Below are 21,569 nucleotides of genomic sequence, written 5' to 3'. Positions count from 1 at the left end.
ATATGAATGAAACCTCCCTGGAAACAGATGCCTGAGAGGACTTTGATCCTTAAGGAAGGTGAATCAGTGCCAGGTTTAAGACTTTTAAGAACAAGATAACAGCAGGGGCCAGTGTTGCAGGCTTCAAATTGAAACCCATTATGACCTGGCACAGTGAGAGACGCTCAGGGCTTTCAAGCATATTGATAAGTTCACACTGCAGTGTGCTCCTGTAGGAGCAGTAGTCAGTCGTGGGTGACCCACTTCCTCTTCCAGGGTGCCTTCTTGAATTACTGTGGCAGTGAAATAGAGAACTACTGTCTGGAGTTAATATACCTTTCAAGATTTTGCTTATTCTTGATAATGGTGTCATATATCTAATGACCTGGCACAGAAGTGAATCCCTCATCAGCACCCTGACAGTCCTAGTGAATTTCATAATATCAAAATGTTATTGGTGAATTTCTTAATATCAAAATAGTCTTTCTCCCTTCAGACCACCTCTTTGCTCCAATCAGTAAATCAAGAAATTGGAGCAGTTTTTAAGATGTAATACCTGAGGACCTTTATCCTGGTTATCGCAACTTAGGGAGACACTGATGTAATTCCGGAAGGGTTACATCTGTCGCCGTATCAAGAACCTTGCTTGGTCTTGGGGTGATGTCCCCAAGAGGGAATGGCATCATTTGGAATAAGACACTCTAAAAGTTTTTTCATGGCTTCAAAGGATTTGCCATAGGTGAAGAGGTTGTAAAATCAACATGACTGTGGTTGAGATGTTGTATTAATCAGCTTTCTATTGCTGTGACGAAATATCTGAGAAAATCAACTTGGAGGAAAGATTTATGTTGGTTGCTGGTTTCAGAGGTTTGAGTTTGTGGTAGGCTGGCTTCATTGCTGTGGGCCTGTAGTGAGGCAGCATGGCAGAGAGGACATATGGAGCAGAGCTGCCCACCTCATGGTGACTGGAAGACACACACACACACACACATTCAGGGACATGATTTGTTTTGTCCCAAGGATCTATACCCTTCAGCCAGGTCTCACCTCCCAGTAATGCCATCAAATTATAATCCCTCAATGGATTGATCACTGATGAGGCTGGGCCATCGTGATCCAATCACTTCTAAAAGCCTCAACTCTGAACATGGCTGCATTGTGGACCAAGCCTTCAGCACATGAACTTTTGTCAGATGATTTTACCCAGGTGTGTATTGAGGAGTTCCTAGAGGTTATTCCTGAGAAATTGATTAATAAAGAATTATTAGAACCCCAACAGGAACACAGAGCCAAAGAAGCAAGATTAAAGGAAACTGTATAAGAAAAAGAATCCCCAGGAAATTCACAGAGAAGGGTTTAGTAGAAGCTTTTGTAGACCTCGATAAACACCCTAAAAATTTTAAAAACGTGGACTCCACTATTGAAGGTTTTTATTAGAAGCTTTTATGGTATATAATCTACCTAAGAACAGATCTATGATAAGAAAAAACAACCACAACCAAGCAAACCACAGTGGACACATTTCTGGGAAAAGAGACTTCAGGAAGACCTCAGGCTGGTCCTTCAGAAGGGATCCAGAAGAAGGTTCTGCCTTCCTAGGAGACAGACAACAGTGCTACTGCCCTGAAGACCTTCCATGGGCAAGATGTGGAGGTGGAAGGCATGGTCCTGGTGACTGACTTGTGTAGCCTCAGTTGAGGTGTCTATGTCTTGTGTCTTAGTTTTTAACAAAAAACATTAAAAATTAAAAAAAAAAAAATAGAAAAAAGCTTATTGGGTAAGGATGTAAAGAAAAATATTTTGTGTAGTTGTACAATGTGGTTGTATTTTTTTCAATTAGAGCATCATAATTTTACATAGTAATTAGATTCATTTTGACAAAATCATGCATGCAAGGAATTTGAATTCCGTTCCCATTTCCCTTCCCTTCCTCCTTTCTCCTATTCTCCCTGCTTTACTCTATTAGACTTCCTTCCTCCTACACATACATAAAGGTGACATTCCCTTTGGTATCTTTATATATGAATATGACATGATTTTGTTAAATTCATTCCTTTATTTTCCCCTTTCCCTTCTTCCTCCCTTACTCTTTTTTTTCTTTCTTAATTAAAATTTATTTGTAGGTAGTGCTGAGAATTGAACACAGTGCCTCACACATGCCAGGCACGCGCTCTATCCCTGAGCTTCCACCCAACCCCTCCTCTTACTCTCGTTCTCCTTCTTCTCCATTGATCTTCCCTCTATCTTTTTATGATATTTGATTTCTTCCTCAACTGCCTTCTTTCCTTTGTTTTGCTTTAATTTCCACATATGAGAGAAAACATATGACCCCTGATTTTTCTGAGTCTGGCTTATTTCCCTAGGCATGGTTTTCTTTAGTTCTGTCCGTTTACCTGTAAATGCCATTATTTCATTCTTTTCGATGGATGAGTAAAACTCTGTTGTATATGTATACCAAAGTGCTTGTATTTTAAGCAAAGTGTTAATGTCAAAAAGTTAGAAAAAGTAAAAAATTGCAATAAGCTAAGGATAATTTATTATTGAAGAAAGAAAACTGTTTTTTACACGTTAGTATAGCCCAAGTTCACGGTGTTATTGAAGTCTGCCATGTGGTGTAAATGAAGTCCCTGGGCTTTCACATTGGCTCACCACCCCCTCCTGCCTCACCCAGAGCAACTCTGAGTTGTAAGCTCCATTCATGGGAAGTGCCCTCCACAGAGGTACTGTTTTTAAAAAATCTTTTATACCATATTTGTACTGTTATTTTTCTGTATTTAGACACATAAATAATTAACCAAAGTGTTGGAATTGCCTTTAGTATTCAGTAGCATGCTGTATAGGTATGTAGCCTGGGAGCAGCAGGCTGTGCCATATAGCCTAGGTGTATAGAAGGTGATCCCATCTAGGTTTGTGTAAGTACACTCTGATATTAGCACAAAACCAAAATCGTCTGACTACGCATTTCTCAAAACATCCTCATGGTTAAATAAGCATGACTTATCATAAAGATGTATTTGCATTTTAAAAGAGACTTGATTAGTATTCTATTTAAAGGGATGAATTGTGAAACTTGAGGCTCTGATTCTGATGAGTAAAATTTTTGTTAGGCAGAGAGGGCCCTTCAAATCACTATGCACCCAATCAGTAATTCCAACTTTTTATAATTATATTTCAGTACCATCCTAAATGTATAAAGCTTACATATTTATTTATTAAAGTATTTTTTATAGTAGATGGACACAATACCTTTATTTTATTTTTATGTGGTACTGAGGATGGACCCCAGTGCCTCACATGTGCTAGGCAAGCACTCTACCAACTGAGCTATAGCCCCAGCCCACATATTTATTTTTTATGAGATGTCCAGTTGCAGTAGACCCTTCTGTGTTTTGTATACTTCTTTGTATAGCATCATGGAGTTGGGAGGAGCATCCCAAAGTCATCAGCCATCATGTCATCTGAGCCATTGGTGAGCACTCAGACTACTTGTGTCATGTTACAAACCGTTAAACACTCCCTGAAACTTCATTTGGATAAAGATGTTATGTCCTGTTCTTCTTCACTTGACTTTTGTTTTGGGATGTCCTTGTGCTGTAGGAAAGAGAAGCAGTCTGTCTGGACAGTTCTTCTGTGTTGGTGTTCACGGAGATCTTTGGGTAAGCTAGCTGTTTACTCATTGGTAAGGAGGGGATAGATGGCTTTGAATTTGGTTACTCTGAACGTACCTCCAGAGAGTTTATCATACAGGTGCACAAATGGGACAGTTGACAAGTTTTCCTCTGAGTGACAAGACTCAGTCCGGCCTGTGGTTAGGCGACATGGAAGCCCGATGGTGATAAGCGCACCGCTGGCAGAACTTCTGGAAAGCCACAGTGATGAAATCCAGGAAATCTGTTTATATGGTGTGCAGATTTGTGGCTTTATTGTATGAGGAATTTGAGTATGATTAATCTTTTTTTTTTTTTCTTATTTTTGTTATACTTGGAGTTAGGTTAACTAAATGTTAACAATTCTCTTTACTACTTTTTTAATTTTAATTTTAATTTTTTTGTGGTGTTGGGAATGGAACCCAGTGCCTCACCCACAAGTGCTCCTAAATATTTTTATTAAATATTGTGTGCTTTAAATAAAATGGATTCATGGTCTCTTCTGAAGCACAGGTTTCCTCTGATTTGTTAGGACTAGTTATAAAAAAATAGCGTATTGGGTTTAGATTTCCCCAGAAGCAAACCCTGAAAAAGTATTTAAGTGCAGGTAGTTTACCTGGGGCATGGTTTTAGAAAGCACTGGTAGGGGAGTGGGGAAGCAGTGCCAGTAAAGGGCATTGCGCTGCAGTCACCACTCAGGGCATCTGCAGCTCGCTCGCACTGGGGGACTCTCAGAGGCCAGATAAAATGTCTGCCTTATCGCCAGCCCAGACAAGGGAGATTGAGTGCCGTGCACTGGCTTCCTGGCCCTCGCTGACACGGACTCTGGCATTGCTGGCTTCTCCTGGGAGTGCGAGCTTAGCACATCTCAGTGGTCAAAAAGCAGCGCTCAGCAGAGTGTTCCTAATGAGCAGTCTCCTGTGCTCAAGGCACAATAGCATTGGCTGCTGTTAGCAAGCCTTTACCGTGTCTGTCATGTGCCAGGCAGTGTTCTAGGTGGCCTATGTGAGCTCATCAAATCCCCATATAAGCTTTAGGAAGTAGGTACTGTTAATGTCCTCATTGTACACATGAGGAAACAGCACAGAGATGTTGGGCATTTTGCCCTCAGTTACACAGCTATAATGCCAACTGCTATTGAACCCAGGTGGTTTGGTATACAGTCCATGCTTTTAATCCAAACAATGTGCTCCTTCTGGAGCAATGGAGTGTGAAGCAGGGCCTTTTGGTTTTACTGTTTTCCTTTACAGCTGCCTCTCTCTTTCCCTTCCTCTGGTCTTCCCTTCTGGTGTTCTTTGCCTTCTTTGTAGAAATCCTCTCCTCCTCCTGTAACACAGGCATGCCTCCTCCCATTCATACACTAAAGGATAGCATGTAAAATATATTTTTTTTTTCAGACTGGGGATTGAACCAGGGCCTCAGGCATGATAGGCAAGTGCTCCACCACTGAGCTACATCTCCAGCCTTTTTTTAAAAAATTGAGTCAGGGTCTTGCTAAATTGTTCAGGCTGGCCTCTTACTGTGATCCTCCTGCCTCAGCCTCCTGTGTAGCTGTCATAGAGAGTATTTCTATACTAAAATGTTGATTGATTTTTTTTTTTTTCAGGTTATGTAACAAATAACGAAGACTTCTGGGCTTGATAGTGCTCAGTGGTTATTTTCCATTTCTTTTTTTTTCTCATGTAGTGCTGGGGATCAAATCTAGGGCCTCATGCATGCTAGGCAAATGCTCTACCACTGAGTCACATCCCCAGCCCTTCTTTTTTTTTTTTTTTTGACTAGTATTTAAGAACCTAAGAAGATGTGATGGTCGAATGATAGGTAACCAGGTTGATATTTTTGGATTGGGAGATACCTATTCTTTGGCCATGGTTGTAAGGAGAGGCTAAGAGATGTATGCTTGTGTTAAAAACAAAACAAAACAGAACCACAACAACAGCAAAAAAACCTTTCCCATCTGTCTTGTTTTATCCTCCAGCCCTCATGCTCCCTTTTCTTTGTGATTGTAGAACTATCACATGCTATTTGTAAAACAGTTGGACAGTATGTCAAGAATAGAAAGTCCTGCTTCATGACTGCTTCTTTCCACAAAGTCTCTTCCCTCTGTTTCTCCCAAAGGTGACTCTTGCTTAGCTTTGCTAATGTTTTTGTAGTTTAAAAGAATCATATCTGGTGTGGAGGCACATGCCTGTAATCCCAATGGCTCCAGAGAATGAGGCAGGAGGATTAGGAGTTCAAAGCTAGCTTCAGCAAAAATGAGGTGCTAAGCAACTCAGTGAGACCCTGTCTTTAAATAAAATTCAGAATAGGGCTGGGGATGTGGCTCAGTGGTCAAGTGCCCCAGAGTTCAATCCCCAGTAAATCCTGCCCCTCTCCAAAGAGACTTATATCTGTGTATCTGTAACAAATTATATGTAAAATATGTTCTAGATATGCACAGTTGTGAGTTGGGTTTTTTAGAAACATAAGTGGGACTCTATATATCTTGCTTCTCAGCTTGCTTTATTCTACCAGGTTGCCTTCCTCCCAGACATGTCCCAATCCCTATTGGAAGTCTCTCATTCTTTTAAAAAGGCTACATGTTACTTTGTAGTAAGGGTATACCATAATTTAAATATTTTCTTATTGATATTTCTCCAATTTCTTGGTTCATTACATATAATGCTTCTGTGATTGTCCTTGAAAAAACATTTTTGTTCCTGAGGAAGTATATTTGAGGAATGGAGTTGTAAAATTAGAATGTCCCAGACAAAACATGTATGCACATTTATAGTTTTTATAATATCTGATACATTTTTCTTCTGAAAGACCCACCACTTGAGTGGTGGGGATGTAGCTCAGTGGAAGAGCACTTGCCTAGCATGTGCAGGGCCCTGGGTTTGATCCGCAGGAGCCCCTCCCAAACTTGACTAAGACACTTTCTTCCCATTAGCTCTGTATAAGTGCCCATTTTCCTAAACATCTGCCAGCATAGTTGCTTGCAGTTTTTACTTAGTTCCTTGAAGGATGACAAATGGTATTTATCTCTAATCACTAATGATGTTAGTGTCTTTCTTTGAGAATTACTTGTTTGAATATTTTATTCATTTTTCTATCAGATTATGTGTACTTATTGATTTTTATTCTAGCATGGCCTCCCTTTTTGAACGGTCAAATAAATATTCAAAATTCTCTCTCTAAAAGTTTTTTGGTTGCAAGTAGTGGATGTTAGATATTTTTATTTCTTTTATCCAATGGGAGAGAAATAAGATAGTTTTTAATGTTTTCTAGAATTTTATGGGTAATTTATTTTGAAAGAGAATATTTCTTTACATGTTTCAGTACATAAAATGTAGTGAATGTTTCAGTACATAAAAATTGTACATATTATGGGTTACCATGTGATGTTTTGTATATGTATATGTTGTGCAATATTCAAATCAGAGTAAACACATTTATCTCCTTAAACATTTACCATTCTTTAAGCAAAAATATGCAAAATGCTTTCTTCTAGGTTTTTTGAAATATAGCATGTTATTATCTATAGTCATCTTAATGTTCAATAGAACAATAATTTATTTCTCCTGTTTCAACTGTAGCAGTACCCATTGACCAATTGGAAAGATATCTCATAAAACGGTGGCAGTAGCAGAGGTGGTAAATTAGGAAGTTTGATAAATTTGTAGTTTTTATAATGTTTGTTTCAACTATTGAACATTCTTATGCTAAAAATTACACCCCTTTTCTAATGCTAGAGAAAAGTTTTGAAATGAACACTGATTTAAGGAAGAATAAAGAAGATATTTTCGAATCATAAAAATATTGATAGTGCATGTTTCATAACATGTAGATTAGTTATTAAATAATAGCTAAAGTACCATTTAAAATGATATATTTGGATACACTCACTATGTTAAAAAAGCTCATTAGCATTGTGAATACAAGATGAATACCACCTACTGATCGTAATCTGTGATGAGATGCAAGTCTCCGGCATCTTTGGCCTAAGTATCACAGGAGTGGAACCTTTCTGTCACGAGGCACACAGTTTTGATTTTTCCCATTACTGATGGTTCTTACTTTGATCACTTAATTAACTGTTGGCTTTCTCAGAGCTCCTCTTCTCCTTTGTCATTAGTAAGTATTTTAGGGAGGGTACTTTGAGGTGACGACTCTCCTGTTGCCAGTCACTGTTGACTTGATTTTGTGAGTTGGTGTGGATTCGTGATACCTTTCATATTAAATGGATTGTAATCCATTTCTGTAATTTATTTTTAAGTTGTCCTAGATTTTGTGCTTGGAAATCTCTTGAAGCTGGCTGTGTCCTTTTCACATGTTCCTGTCATTCTTGGAGCCGTTCTTAGTTTTTTTGAAAACAAGGCTCCTCTTCACTTTCCCTGCCTTAGTTGTGGGTCATTTCTTCTAGGGGCTATGAAACGTCTTTGAACAGAGCGTGGTTTTTAGAAGCAAGATCTTTCTCATTTTTAGTGGGGTGTTGCTGTTATTTACACCTGTTAGTGAACATGTGTGCGCGCGCACACACACACACAGAGATAGATTTACAACTCTGTTTATTTTTATATTTGTTTATGTTGAAAACCATTCCTCCACTTCTCATCGCGCCTCCAGGGTTCCTTCAGATTCTCTTCCTTTGCGCATCATGCAACAGTGAGAGACTTGACCCCATTGTCCTTTTATATACTATTGACTAACCCTTCTCCCCTCTTTCTGGGCCATCTTCCAAGTGGAGGTCCTCCTCCCGCTCCTGTTCCCACATCCCGTCCTCCCTGGCAGCCCTCATGCCTCTCAGGTTTGGTGCCTTCCTCTGGATGCTGACACACAGCACCCTGCCCTTTGTGTGCACCTGCTCTTTTGGAGAACACTGCCGGGACTTTTCCTCCTCTTGGGTCCAAGAGCTTGAGCTGCATGGCTTCTCCTTGCAATTGTGCCTCCTTCCACTTGGGTTCCACACCCTGCCCCTGGCCTCTTTCCTGTAAGTGTGTCCTTCTCTTCCTGCTCTGGATCTGATATGCTGAGCTGCTGCCTCTGGCCATAAGCCTGTCCACACAACAGGATTCTAAACCTACCCTTTGAAGTTGTGACATTCCATACTGGGCCACTGAGTCTCCCTCTCTTCCCCACGAATAGATGTGTGCTTTACTCCTCTCCACTTACAGCTTTTAGACTGAATCGTCCAGGAAGGGTAAAGAGGAAGCAAACATTCCTTTTCTATTCACATCTGTTCCTTGAAGATTGTGCAGTGGGTCCTTGTATCAGGCTCCAGTTGTTCTTCCTAGACAGCTGTTGGTGACTGAGCACATAGGAAGTGAGTCAGCACATCATGGCAGAAGGATGTGGCGGAGAAAAGCAGCTCAGGAATGGCCACTAGGAAGCAGAGCTCTCTGGATACTCCTTATACCAGAATATACTCCTCTGCTTAAGGGCCTTTAGGAACTTTGAGCCAATACTTAAAGTATTTTTTTTTTTTTAAGTATTAAGTCTTTTATTTGTTGATTTCTCTTAAAGGCTTTGCATTAATCTAGTATTTGGGGAAAAGTTGGTTAAACTGCGATACTGCAGTTTTCTATCTCTGCAGCTTGGACACTGTTCCTTTTGGCTGTGAGTTGGTGTAGCAAGATGTAGTGGTGAGTTTGGATGAGGACTTGGATCTGGATAGATCACCACTTCTTGGGTTTGATTAGAAACAAATGCCCTTTTTTTATGTAGAGACCTGATTGCCAAGACACGTTCCTCATTGAACACCCCCTAGGGGTCTGTGCGTTTTTCCTCCTTGAGGTGTGCTGGCTAGGCAGTCTTCAGGATGTTAAAAGTAAGTACGAGAGGTTTATTTCATAATATCCAACCATCATAAAAGTGTTTGTTTCCTCTTCCTCTACCCTTCCTGGATAATTCAGTCTAAAAGCTGTAAGTGGAGAGGAATAAAGCACACATCTATTCATGAGAAGAGAGGGAGACTCAGTGGCCCAATATGGAATATATAAAAATATATAATATTTGTAGCTTGTTTTTAAAATATCTTCTCACTTTTTATGGGGAAAAGGCACACTCATACATTGCTGGTGGGACTGCAAATTGGTGCAGCCAATATGGAAAGCAGTATGGAGGTTCCTTGGAAAACTTGGAATGGAACCACCATCTGACCCAGCTATTCCTCTCCTCAGTGTATACTTAAAGGACTTAAAAACAGCGTAATACAGGGACACAGCCACATCAATGTTTATAGCAGAACAATTCACAATAGCTAAACTGTGGAACCAACCTAGCTGCCCTTCAGTAGATGAATGGATTAAAAAAATGTGGCATATATACACAATGGAATATTAGCAATAAAAGAGAATATCAGCAATAAAAGAGAATAAAATCATGGCATTTGCAGGTGAATGGGTGCAATTGGAGAAGGTAATGCTAAGTGAAGTTAGCCAATTCCCCCCCGCCAAAAAAACAAACAAACAAACAAATGGTGAATGTTTTCTCTGATATAAGGTGACTGACTCATAGAGGGATAGGGAGAGGGAGCATGGGAGGAATAGACGAACTCTAGATAGGGCAGAGAAGTGGGAGGGGAAGGGAGGGGGCAGGGGGTTAGCAATGATGGAGGAATGTGATGGACATCATTATCCAAAGTACATGTATGAAGACATGAATTGGTGTCAACATACTTTATATACAAACAGAGATATGAAAAATTGTGTTCTATATGTGTAATAAGAATTGTGATGTATTCCACTGTCATATATTGAAAAAATAAAAGCAATTAAATAAATAAATATATATATATATATGTGTATATATATATGTATGTGTGTGTGTGTGTGTGTATATATATATATTCATATTCTGGGTGAATGTTTTCTTCTGAAAAAAAAATCTTCTTCTCCCTTTAAATTTGTTTTATTTTTGTTTAAAAAAGTAAAAAGAATGAAAGCAAAAAATGAATCACCAAATTTTAAGGTACTGGTTGACAGACTTTTTTAAAGCTTTGAAAAATATGAAAGCGTATTTTACTCATCTTTACACTGTAGAATATAAAGGATTATTAAAAAATGAAAACAGTCTTAATCTTCTGTAGCTTTTTTGCCCTTTAATTTTTATACCACTGTTATTAGAAAGCTTTTTGTTATTGAGGTCTTATGTTTTGAAGAAGTGTTTAATTTGTCTCTGTAAGTCATACTACGATTTGGGCAATGTGGAATATGGAACATTATAGTCTGTTGTGGATAATATCTGGCAGTGTTGTCTCTTCCAGTTTTTAACTTACCCTGTAATCATCCAAAATTGAGTTGTGAATAAGCAGAAAATATGTTTAAAAGATTAAAAGTCAGCTAGGGTGAATTTCAATGAAAATATTGTCATCACACATTCTTCTGCATCCAGGAAAAATCTACTATTTTTCTATTTTTTATATCACCCATTTCTATTACTCTTAAAGGATTATTAACTGTGCAGTCTCCTTATGATTAAATCTAGTTTTTCCCCCTTTTCTGGTTTATTATAATTTTGTTACAAGTAGGTTGGTTTAATCATGTTGTTACTGTATTAATGGCTTTTTTGAATCATAAGAGCTTTACTTCTTTTTAAATAAATTTTTTTTAGATGTTGATGGATCTTTATTTTATTCATTTATTTATATACAGTGCTGAGAATCAAACCCAGTGCCTCACACATGCTAGGCAAGTGCTCTACCACTGAGCCACAACCCTAACCCCTTTTAATTCTTTCTTGTAATCCAAATATTCTCATCCTGCTTGTGTGTGTGTGTGTGTGTGTGTGTGTGTATGTATGTATGTATGTAATATACACACATTTGTCACATCTGATGACAATTTGACAGTATATTGTAGTTTATCCTAAGCATCTGATATCAGGAGATCTGCTTATTGTTCAGATTCTATCCAGAGTGAATTTGAACTGGGAAGATGATTTCCCCACGGAATAATGAATACACAGAAATGATGGCAATTAAGAGGAATTTATCTAACTTAATATACAAATATAATTATTATTAAGTGGCGGCTTTTGAGACAGAGTGGGTGAATTTGTTTACATGATTAACATGTACTCCTTTCTTATTGTTAATATAGATATTTCTTATTAGATTTAAAAATAATCATGTCTCTCTTAGTCTGCACTCATATTTAGAATGCTAAAATCAGGATGTTACAAATTTGATGTCTTATATATTTCAGACAGAAATATAGATTGTTGTTTATTGTATTTTCACATTCTCATTATTTAAAGAAACAAATTGATTTAATATTAAATTCACCTCCGCCCTTACATGATTCTCTGGGAATTTTAAAATTTTGATTCTAAATTTAACCTTTGACCTCTTTTAGGCCTTTAAATGCTATTCTGGAAAAACTTCAGTAATGGATCAAAGGAAAAATGACAGTATTGTTCCTAGTATCACTCAATTAGAAGATTTTCTTACAGAACACAATTCCAATGTCGTTTGGCTCCTTGTTGGTAAGTAAAATGTATTTTCCTGTGCTTCATTGTGTTTTACATATGGTTTAAGGACTGCTAGGTTGTAAGCAGTGGTTAACTGAAGTTGCGATACTTAGAATACCATTTATTTATTTTAAGTAAAGATTTTAATCTCTCTGTGTTTCTTGAGTATTTACTCTGGAAGCCTCTTTGGAAAACACTGTACTTTTTCTCAGGCTCCACCTTATCTTAGGCAGGGGTGATGGGAGGAGGAAAAAGACATTGCACTTGAGGTCCTTTTCCTATTTAAGATCACCTTCCTTGGGCTGGGGTTGTGATAGAGTGCTTGCCTAGCACGTGTGAGGCGCTGGGTTCGATTCTCAGCATCACATAAAAATAAACAAGTAAAATAAAAGTATTAAAAAAAAAAGGTCACCTTCCTTACCTGTACTCAACAGAAACAAATGAACACTTTCATTTGTTTAAATATAGAAGTAATAAATCCTCATAGTCAGTCTGTTTTTATAGTAGAATAGAATGTATATGCCTGATTCATCTTTTAATATGTATTCTCACTCCTGTGTACCTGGTAGTGGGCTCTGCTATTTGTAATTTTTGTATAATATCCTAGATGTTTTCTAGGTGCATGCAAATAGTTCAAAACAGCATATAACTAAATGGCAGGAGAGCAGAGGGTGGGGAATACGAGTGAATGAATATGAACGAATGAGAGGAAGAAATAGAGAAATAATAGCAGGAAAGGGAGCAATTACCATAGGCTGTTATTGCCCAGGAAATTTTCATGAAAGTGTTATATTTGATTTGAACTTTGGCTCAGGAACTGGAATGCTAGAGAGGAAAGCAGGAAGGGTGAGGTAGGAGAGTGAGAGTGGTGACATTGTTGGTCATCTGTGTGCCTGATGGCACAGCTTGTTACAGTTGTGTGAAGGTAGGTTTTTTTTTTTTCTTTAAGTTTGTTGGGCACTTGAGGCCTGCAGATGTTAAACTACCCAGCTGTCTTTCTCTGAGGACAGCACAAGGGGTGGGGCTGGGCTATGGGCCAGGCTACAGTGAATGTAGAAGAATTTAAAATACTTAATGATTTATAAACACTTTGTGGTAATCGAGTTACCATTTTCTGTTTGATGGAGCTGAACTCCTATAAATTATTAAAGGAAGTTAAAAAAGTAAAATGAAATAACAAATAATAGAATGGACGAGAACTTCATAAAAGGTGTTGGAGGTTACCTTCTGGTTTAATTAAGGACAGAATTCTTCCTTAATTCTCATGTGTCCCCTTTCTATTACTGAGGATTTCTGACTTTATTCTGTTCTACACCAACTTTCTTTAAGGACAAAACAACAATAGCAATAAATAAAATCATTGAGTTAATTATTTTTTTAATTCCCTCTGATTTACTAGGGGACTTATGATGTTCAAAGTGTGGTTGAGGTCATGCTAAAGCGAAAAGGCCACAAGATATGTAGTATTAAAAGCATATTTCTCAGCAGATGCCTTCTGTATTTCTGAAGGGCCCATAACAACCTACTGCCGAAACAGTGATTTATAGTAAAAATTTGTACAAAATAACTTTAAACTTACAACCCAGTGTCATAGCATCAAAATAACTTTTTAATAAGAGTTTTTAGAAATAATCTTTTGGGCAGATTATAGTAACTTCCTACAAAAAAATTGTTACCCTGAGAATTATTACATTTTATTATGACTCTCTCTTGACTGTTTTTTCACATACCTTTTAAAAAGTTAGGAACTTCAAGTGATATTGCTAAAAGGTTACACATGTGAACCTTAAATTATTTTTTCCCAAATACAGAAGATAGTTACATACTTTTAGAAAGGACAAATAAAGGAATATTTATTATGGAAAGAAAATGCTTTTTTGTGCTATGCTTTTTTTATATTCATGTATATTTTTGTATACTCATGATTTCATTTTTGGGGGGAATACAGATTTTATAGGTGACTAAACTTTTTATTAAAAAAAACTAGTCAAATTTGAATATCATTTACTGTAGCATATTTGATAGTATCCATCAAAAGTGGGTTACTGTTACAGCAAAAATTACTGCAAAATATTTAGTATAAGCTGATCTGTTGATAAGTGTGCCTTTAGATGAAAATTCTGACTTTTCTGATTTTTTTCAAGCAGAGATTGTTGACTTAAAAAAACTGACTTGTCTCTGATTTAAAAATATCTTCAGTTTTCATTGTTTTTCAAGTGATTGTAGCCTGTTTTGGGAAATAGCTTAGGAATAAAATTATGTGTGAGCATTTTGCTAATAGAGGTGGATATTTTTCCAGTTGTTCACAAATATGGGCTTTCTTTTCCCAGAACTCATTACATGTTTAGCAACTAAAACATACAAAGCAATGAAAAAGTACACAGGTAAGAAGAAAAAAAAAAAGAAAGTTATACTTGAACATGATTTAACTGAACTGATTGGGAATGTTTTTCTGGCTAATGACTGAAAAGATCTCTAGAGGAAGATTGGATAAGGTAGAATCAACCTCTAGTTATAAAATTCCAGGTACTAAATTTTAAGAGGACAAATTACCATATGGAAGTAAATCTTATCATTTTTTTCCCTCCCAACAGCTACTATTTTGTCCTGTGGATGGATCATTTATCTCACGTATTATAATTCTCGGAATGTTGGTCTTATTTTAACATTGGTTCTTAACAGATTGTACAAGAATGGCTATATCCATATTGGTAAGTTTGTCTAACACAGAATTGTTTTTCTTCCACATAAACTTAAGATGTGTATTATAAATCTATATTTTATAAACACATACCAGCTTAGCCTTTGTTTTGTGAGAGCTGAAACCGTCTTTAACGCTTTCTCTCTCATGCAGCATTCTATGACTAGTGATGAATTACCATTTGATTATTGTCTTTTACCCCATTCTTACTTTTTTATAGTGCTTCAATAGTAACTTTTTGACTTTTTTTTTTTTTTTACTTAGAAAAGATGCTTATTAAAAGTATTTTAAAAGTTTAGACACATATAAAACATGTAGGGTGTAGGGTGCATACATCTAATGTAGGTGTAGGGTGTAGGGTGCATACATCTAATTCCAGCAATGCCAGAGGCTGAGGCAGTAGGATTGGTAGTTTGAGGTCAGTCTGGGCAATTTGAGAAGATCCTGTCTCAAAATAAAATACAAAAAGGACTGGGCACTTGCTTAGCATGCTCAAGGGCCCCGGGTTCAATTCCTAGTATCATAGAATTTCTTAGAGAAGTCTACCTTCCATATTAAATTTTGGATGTTCAAAGTTGTAGTTATTTTTTTTTTTTTTAACATCTGTAAGTTGAGATCATCCTGTGTATTTCACTTTGTGCCCTGCTTTATTAGCTTAATTTCTGGTTATTTAATGGTAGAAAGTTTGCAGGTAGATAGAAGAATGTATTTGGGAAAGTGGGACGAGGGCTGACTGGATAGAACCATTCTCATCTTCCTTATATTTGAATACCTTAGTGGACATAAGTAAAACTTCTCTCAAACATAAGTCATCTTCCATTAATTTGGTTAATGCAGTGATTGAAATTGATGGATGGTGAATTGGTTACTGCTTTGATTTTAATGGCTGAGTATATATACTTAAGGGAATTAGCCACATAAATTTCCTACTTAAACCAATATTCTCATGTAGTGGTTAGTTGCTCAGTACATAGTGATTACACATATGACATTTTTTGTTAAAATGGTCAAAAAATAATGGAAGTCAAGACCTAAAAATTAGACAAATTAGAAACCCTGCAACTGCTAGAAGAAAAAGTAGGTCCAACACTCCAATATTTCAGCACAGAAATGACAGGCATGAAGCAACTCAGATCCTGTCTCTAAATACAATACAAATAGGGCTTGGGATGTAGCTCAGTGATCAAGTGCCCCTGAGTTCAATCCCCTACTTCCCCCATCCCTACCCCAAAAAAGCTTCTGCAAGCAAAGGAAACAAGCATGAAGAGAGAGCCTACAGAATGGAGAGCATCTTTGCCACCTGCTTCTAAGATAGGGCAATTAATATTCTGAATATACAAAGAACTAAGAAAACTTAGCACCAAAAACAAAGCAAAAAACAAAACAAAACAACAAAACCCACAAATAAGCCAATTAATAAGCGGGCAAAATAATTAAATAGACATTTCTCAAAAGAACAAATAAAATTGGCCAAAAAATGTTAAAAAATATTCAACATCTCTTGCTAGAGAGCAATCAGGGAAATGCAAATCAAAATTACACTTAGATTTTATCTTACTCCAGTCAGAATGGCAATTATCAAGAATATGAACAGTAAATGCTGATGAGGTTGTCGGGGAAAGGTACACTCAAGATGTTACTGGTGCACCTGCAAATTAGTACAATAACTCTGGAAAGTAGAATGAAAATTCCTCAGAAAACTACAAATGGAACCATCATGTGATTCAGCTATCTCACTCCTCAATTTATATCCAAAAGATTTAAAATCAGCATATTACAGTGATGCAGCCACATCAATGTTTATAGCAGCACAATTCATAAAAGCCAAGCCATAGAGTCAACCTGGTGCCCTTCAGCAGATGAATGGATAAAGAAGAGGTGGTCTGTACACACTTTGGAGTATTTCTCAGCTATAAAGAAGAAGGACATTATAGGACTTGCTGATAAATGGATGGAACTGGAGACTATCATGCTAAATGAAACAAGCCAGTTCCCAAAAGTCAGAGGGTGATTGTTTTCTCTGATATGTGGAAGCTAATCCAAAATAAGGGGAGAATGCGGCAACAATAACAAATAAGTAAAACGGGACAAAAAGGGGAAGAGGGAATTTCATCAAAATAGAGGAAGGTTCAGGAGAGTAGATGAAGGGGATTGAGGAGGAGAAAGAAGGGACAGGAAAAGGGAAGAACAGGGCATGAATCTGACCGACATTTCTAATATGCATACATGGATGTGGCATGGTGGGTCCCAGCATCAGTGTATCCATAGGACACTAATAAAAGGAAAAAGAAGTAAACTTTACTTAAAATTAAGTAAAGATTGAATTGACTGAATTGGGATTGATGGAGTGTGGAGGGTGGGTGCTGGGGACTGAACTGGAGCAGGGTGGACTCCATGCTGTTGTGATTATGTCAGGGTGTGTCCTAGTGTTGTATATTACTAATAATAAAACTGGAAAATCTGTAATACTATAAGGATAGGAATGGAGTGTGAAGAGATTAATTATCCATTAAATTGAATGCTTAAGATTTTAAGCTTTAGGTGCTTTATCATATATAAGAATTACAATATAAAATAATCAATTACTGTTATTCTTCTCTCCTACAACAGGATCCTTCTCTTTCTCTGTTCTTTCTGGAAAAGTCATGGTTCGTGAAATCTATTACATCACAGAAGACATGTCTATTAGGTAACACCATTTAAAAAGGACTCAAAACATGAAATATTGTAAAAATGTTCTGTTTACGATGTTTTATTTAATATGACTTCTTCAAGTAAGCCAAAGGTTAAAATCATTTTCTTGAGTTAGGTGTGGTGGAATGTGCCTGTAGTCCCAGCTGTTCAGAAGGCTGAGGTAGGAGGATCATTTGAGCCCAGGAGATTGAGAGCAGCCAGTGCAATACAGAGACCCCATCTCAAAAAAAAATCATACTTGGTGAATGGATCTTTTAAAATGGTTCTGTCCTTGGATTAATTTAGCTATATTTTTTTTAGAGACAGGGTCTCCCTGAGTTGCTTAGGGCCTTGCTAAGTTGCTGAGGCTGGCTTTGAACTCACTGTCCTCCTGACTCAGCTTCTGGAGCCACTGGGATCACAGGTGTGCGCCACCACACCTGGCTGCCTAACCATTTCTGATGTAGAATTCCTGGTGGTTATTTGTAATAAAATACAGAGTTCAGAGATGTTGACCATCCATTATCAACATTGGTCATTAAAGTCTCATCCATTTTTAGCTCCTCTTTAAAGATAAGCTCATAGAATTATTTAGCATTTGTTAGCAACTCTAATTTTACTTTTAAGAAATACAAATCCGAATGTAATAGGAAATTGTAATGTTTGCAATCTCCTCTTCCATAAGCCTTGAAGAAAGGCCTGCATCCTTTTTGTTCCTCTTAGTATTTGTTACTTAGATATTGAAAATTTGGCATTAATTGAGAGGTGCTAGGATTTGTCAGTACTCCTCTCCTGCCTCACTTAAAGCTGTAGGAAGCATCTTCTGTGCTATTCTAAAATATTTCCAAATCAGAAGAAAGAAAAGAAAAGGAAAGAGGTTATGAATACATGCTTTTGGAGCATGAGGTGATAGATCATTTATAGAAATGAAGAAGTATCTTTAAAAGTTTCCCTTTAGTGTGCTAATATCATATCCCCTTTTAAAATTTGGCTTATCTATTTAATTTTTATATTTAAAAAATATTATTTAAAATGCAATAATTTTTAGCACTTCATTTTCCTGTTACATATAATGTAATATTTACACTTTACCCAATTATAACAGTTTCAAAATAATACATATGTGATAAATGTATACAATTTTTGTCAGTTAAGAATTTTCAAGAAGAATTCCCTCCGTAATTTAGAGCTACATATGTCTCTTTTCCTTTTTTAACTGGAAGGCTATAAAATATTTTGTTCAGAAAAAAAATGTCTATTTATGTATGCTAGTACTCTTTTGAGAATTTTGTTTTTTCTTTGTTTTCAAAGTCTACCTAATTAAGAAATGAGTTAAGTAAATTGCTACTTCTCATTTTTGTAATCTACCTTTCTTAGAATTCAAGATGGATTTATCATTTTTCGGTGGTGGAAAATGTATAACCCCAAGCAGAAACAACATGGTAAGTGTTCATTTTTTCCAATGTTTAAAATTTTCAGTCACAGCAAAAGTTTCATTTACAGATATTTAAATGTTGCACATCTTATAATGGATGTTTATAAGAGCAGCAATGTTTAGAGAACTCAGTTTTACCTCTGATTCATTGAAAATTTGTCCGTAGCTTTCCTGCCGCCTGCTTATGTCCAGTAACTTCAACCTGCTGTTCCTGCAGGGTCACCCTCCACCCACGCGTCTAGCCTTCCCTCCTGTTCTGTCTGTGGACCTAGTGCGCCTTGACACCATCCCCTCAGCTCCTGTGGCTTTGCTCATTCTACGCCACCTGCCACTGGTTCTGACTCCTCAGTGAGCCTACGGTGAAGAGAGGGGCAGTGCAGGCCCCAGGCTGCACTGGGCTTGCTCTCGCCATCAGAGTTTGCTTCCAAGCCATCTTTCGTGGTTCTGGAACAGCTCCTGTCTTTGCCCCAAGCCTCTTTCTACATTAACTGTACAAGTGGCTTTAAGGAGAGTAGGCCCTGTCTTTATTTTCTAGAATTGTGCTTCTCAGACTTTCGATCTCAGAAACCCTTTACATTCATCTAAATAATTGAGGATTCCAAAGCACTTAACTTATGTGAGTTCTGTCTGTCTTATTTACTGCATTAAAAATTAAGCTGATTATTTTAGAAATACTTTTTATTAATTGAGAATATTGATAATTCATTATATATTAAAAACACAATTTATGAAAATAACTTCCAAAACCAAAAAAAAAAAAATTTAATAGCATTGTTTTATGCTTTTCAGATATTTTTCCTGTATTTAGTACTAGGAATTGAACTCATGGCCTCATGTATGCTAGGCAGGTACTCTACCACTGAGCTACATCCTCAGCCATTTTTTAAATATTTAAATTTTGAAACAGGGTCTTACTAAGTTGCTGAGACCTGCATTGAACTATGATTCTCCTGCCTCAGCCTCCCAAGTAGCTGGGATTACAAATGTGCCTGTACTTGTCTCTCTAATGTTCCACTGAATAGAAGACAACTGGAATTTCACCTCTGCGTCTGTATCCATCTGTTGAAGTGCCATCTGTCCTATACCCTTTGAAAAAATTCCACTATCCATTCATGGGATAGTCAAATCTTGATAATATTATGGATATAGTTTGAACACTTTGGACCTCTGGAAAGGGGTCTGGGGATTCCACCAAAGGCCTCATACTTTTGAGAACTAATATTCTCGAAAATTGTAGGTGGGGCCTCATAGCATAGGGTCTGAAAAGGATACTAAAAAGATTTTTAACAAAATCTGCCTTTTGTTTGTTACCAGGATCATCTGTGTTTCTTGCACTTGATCATGTTGAGATTCTGAATCCATTTTTTCCCTCCCTGTGGTTCTGGGGATCAAACCAGGGCCTGGTGCATACTAGGCAGGTGCTTTACCATGGAACTCTGCCTCCATGTCAGGATTCTGAAATGAGGGTTAGATTCTCCATGTCATTTTGGAACTTTCCAATTAAATGTTGATTTTTTGGTTTTTGGTGGGCTCACCTAGGCATTTTACCATCATTTATAACTTTATTTCTACAATGAAATAGGTTTAAAATAGTAAAAGGTTATGTGCTTTTCACAAGTTTGAGCCAGCCTAAATTCCTCTAGATTTCACTGTTTGTCCTTTTGACATTACTCCCTTCCCCATGTGACTCCTGCACCCCCTTATATAGTGTGTGTGTGTGTATATATGATACACTCTTTCTTGATGAGGTTGGCATGAAGGGTTGGTGTTTGGCATCTGTAGAATTAAGGAAATCACAATGATTAGAAATTAGAATAATGGGCAGGCATCACGTTTGGGAAAAGTTTTTAACAGCTGGAGTTGTTCATTAGATAAGTTTGAACTGATATTTAAGTTTTATCCTATGGAAAAGTATTGTGAGGGCGTTTGAAATGGCCTTTTGCAGTTTCCCATCTGTCTTTTAGAATGCTGTCTGTAATCAGAAGTCTTTAGACTGGGATTTGAGAATATCTGTTATTCAAGTAGCATTATAACCACGTCTTCATAATTGCTGCAAACATTCTCAGGGGGAAAAATTGTTCTTTTTGTCAATATGTTTGTGTACTGGGAATCTTAAGTTTTGCCTTTTTATAAATATGAATAACATTCTAAATGTTGACACATTTTTCTACGTTATTATCCATGCAAGTTTTGTGGAGAAAATATTCTTGATTGTTTTTGTATTTTATTTGGCTGTAAGCCATAAAGGTAGCATTTAAGTAAAGGTATGCTACAGATTTGCTTATAATGCATAGGTGGTTAAAAGTCTTTCCTAGGAGCCAAGTCTGTTGTTTGATTCGTCCCAACTTTTGATCCATCCACTTGATAGTGAGCTGACCTAGTGTGTCTACCTCTGATGCAGTTTGTAAAGTCTATCTACTTTGTTCCTTAGAAATGGGTTTACTTTAGGATTGTATTTTTCTGTTAATCTTGCAGTACATTGGTTATATAATTTGCTCTTTTGACTTAAACTTCTTGTTTTTATGTTTCATTAACATAAGCTATGTTGTTAACAGATTACAGTGTAGCTGAACAAAAATCCTCTTTGTTTATATAACTGGTTTATGATTTTAAAAGAAAAATGTAACTTCTTGCATATTAGGAGTTTTATGTTAAATTATTTTCAGTGTTCATGTGAAAGAAG

The 21,569-nt window shown here is 36.9% G+C and overlaps 1 protein-coding gene across 5 annotated transcripts in view; it reads left to right on the top strand.

Annotated features, from left to right (window-relative positions):
* Bltp1 (bridge-like lipid transfer protein family member 1) overlaps positions 1-21,569 on the top strand; it is a 200,419-nt gene that overhangs the window by 5,273 nt on the left and 173,577 nt on the right. For all 5 annotated transcript variants that reach the window (XM_071614729.1, XM_071614732.1, XM_071614730.1 and 2 more), the window contains exons 3-6: positions 11,963-12,092; positions 14,672-14,788; positions 17,389-17,467; positions 18,829-18,893. In XM_071614729.1, coding sequence (XP_071470830.1) covers positions 11,996-12,092; positions 14,672-14,788; positions 17,389-17,467; positions 18,829-18,893 — 358 coding nt within the window. In that variant the 5' untranslated portion in view covers positions 11,963-11,995. The remainder of the gene's footprint in view (positions 1-11,962; positions 12,093-14,671; positions 14,789-17,388; positions 17,468-18,828; positions 18,894-21,569) is intronic.

The sequence above is a fragment of the Marmota flaviventris genome, chromosome 7 (assembly GCF_047511675.1).
Source record: "Marmota flaviventris isolate mMarFla1 chromosome 7, mMarFla1.hap1, whole genome shotgun sequence".
Classification (NCBI taxonomy): domain Eukaryota; kingdom Metazoa; phylum Chordata; class Mammalia; order Rodentia; family Sciuridae; genus Marmota; species Marmota flaviventris.
This window is presented reverse-complemented; position numbering and strand designations above follow the sequence as displayed.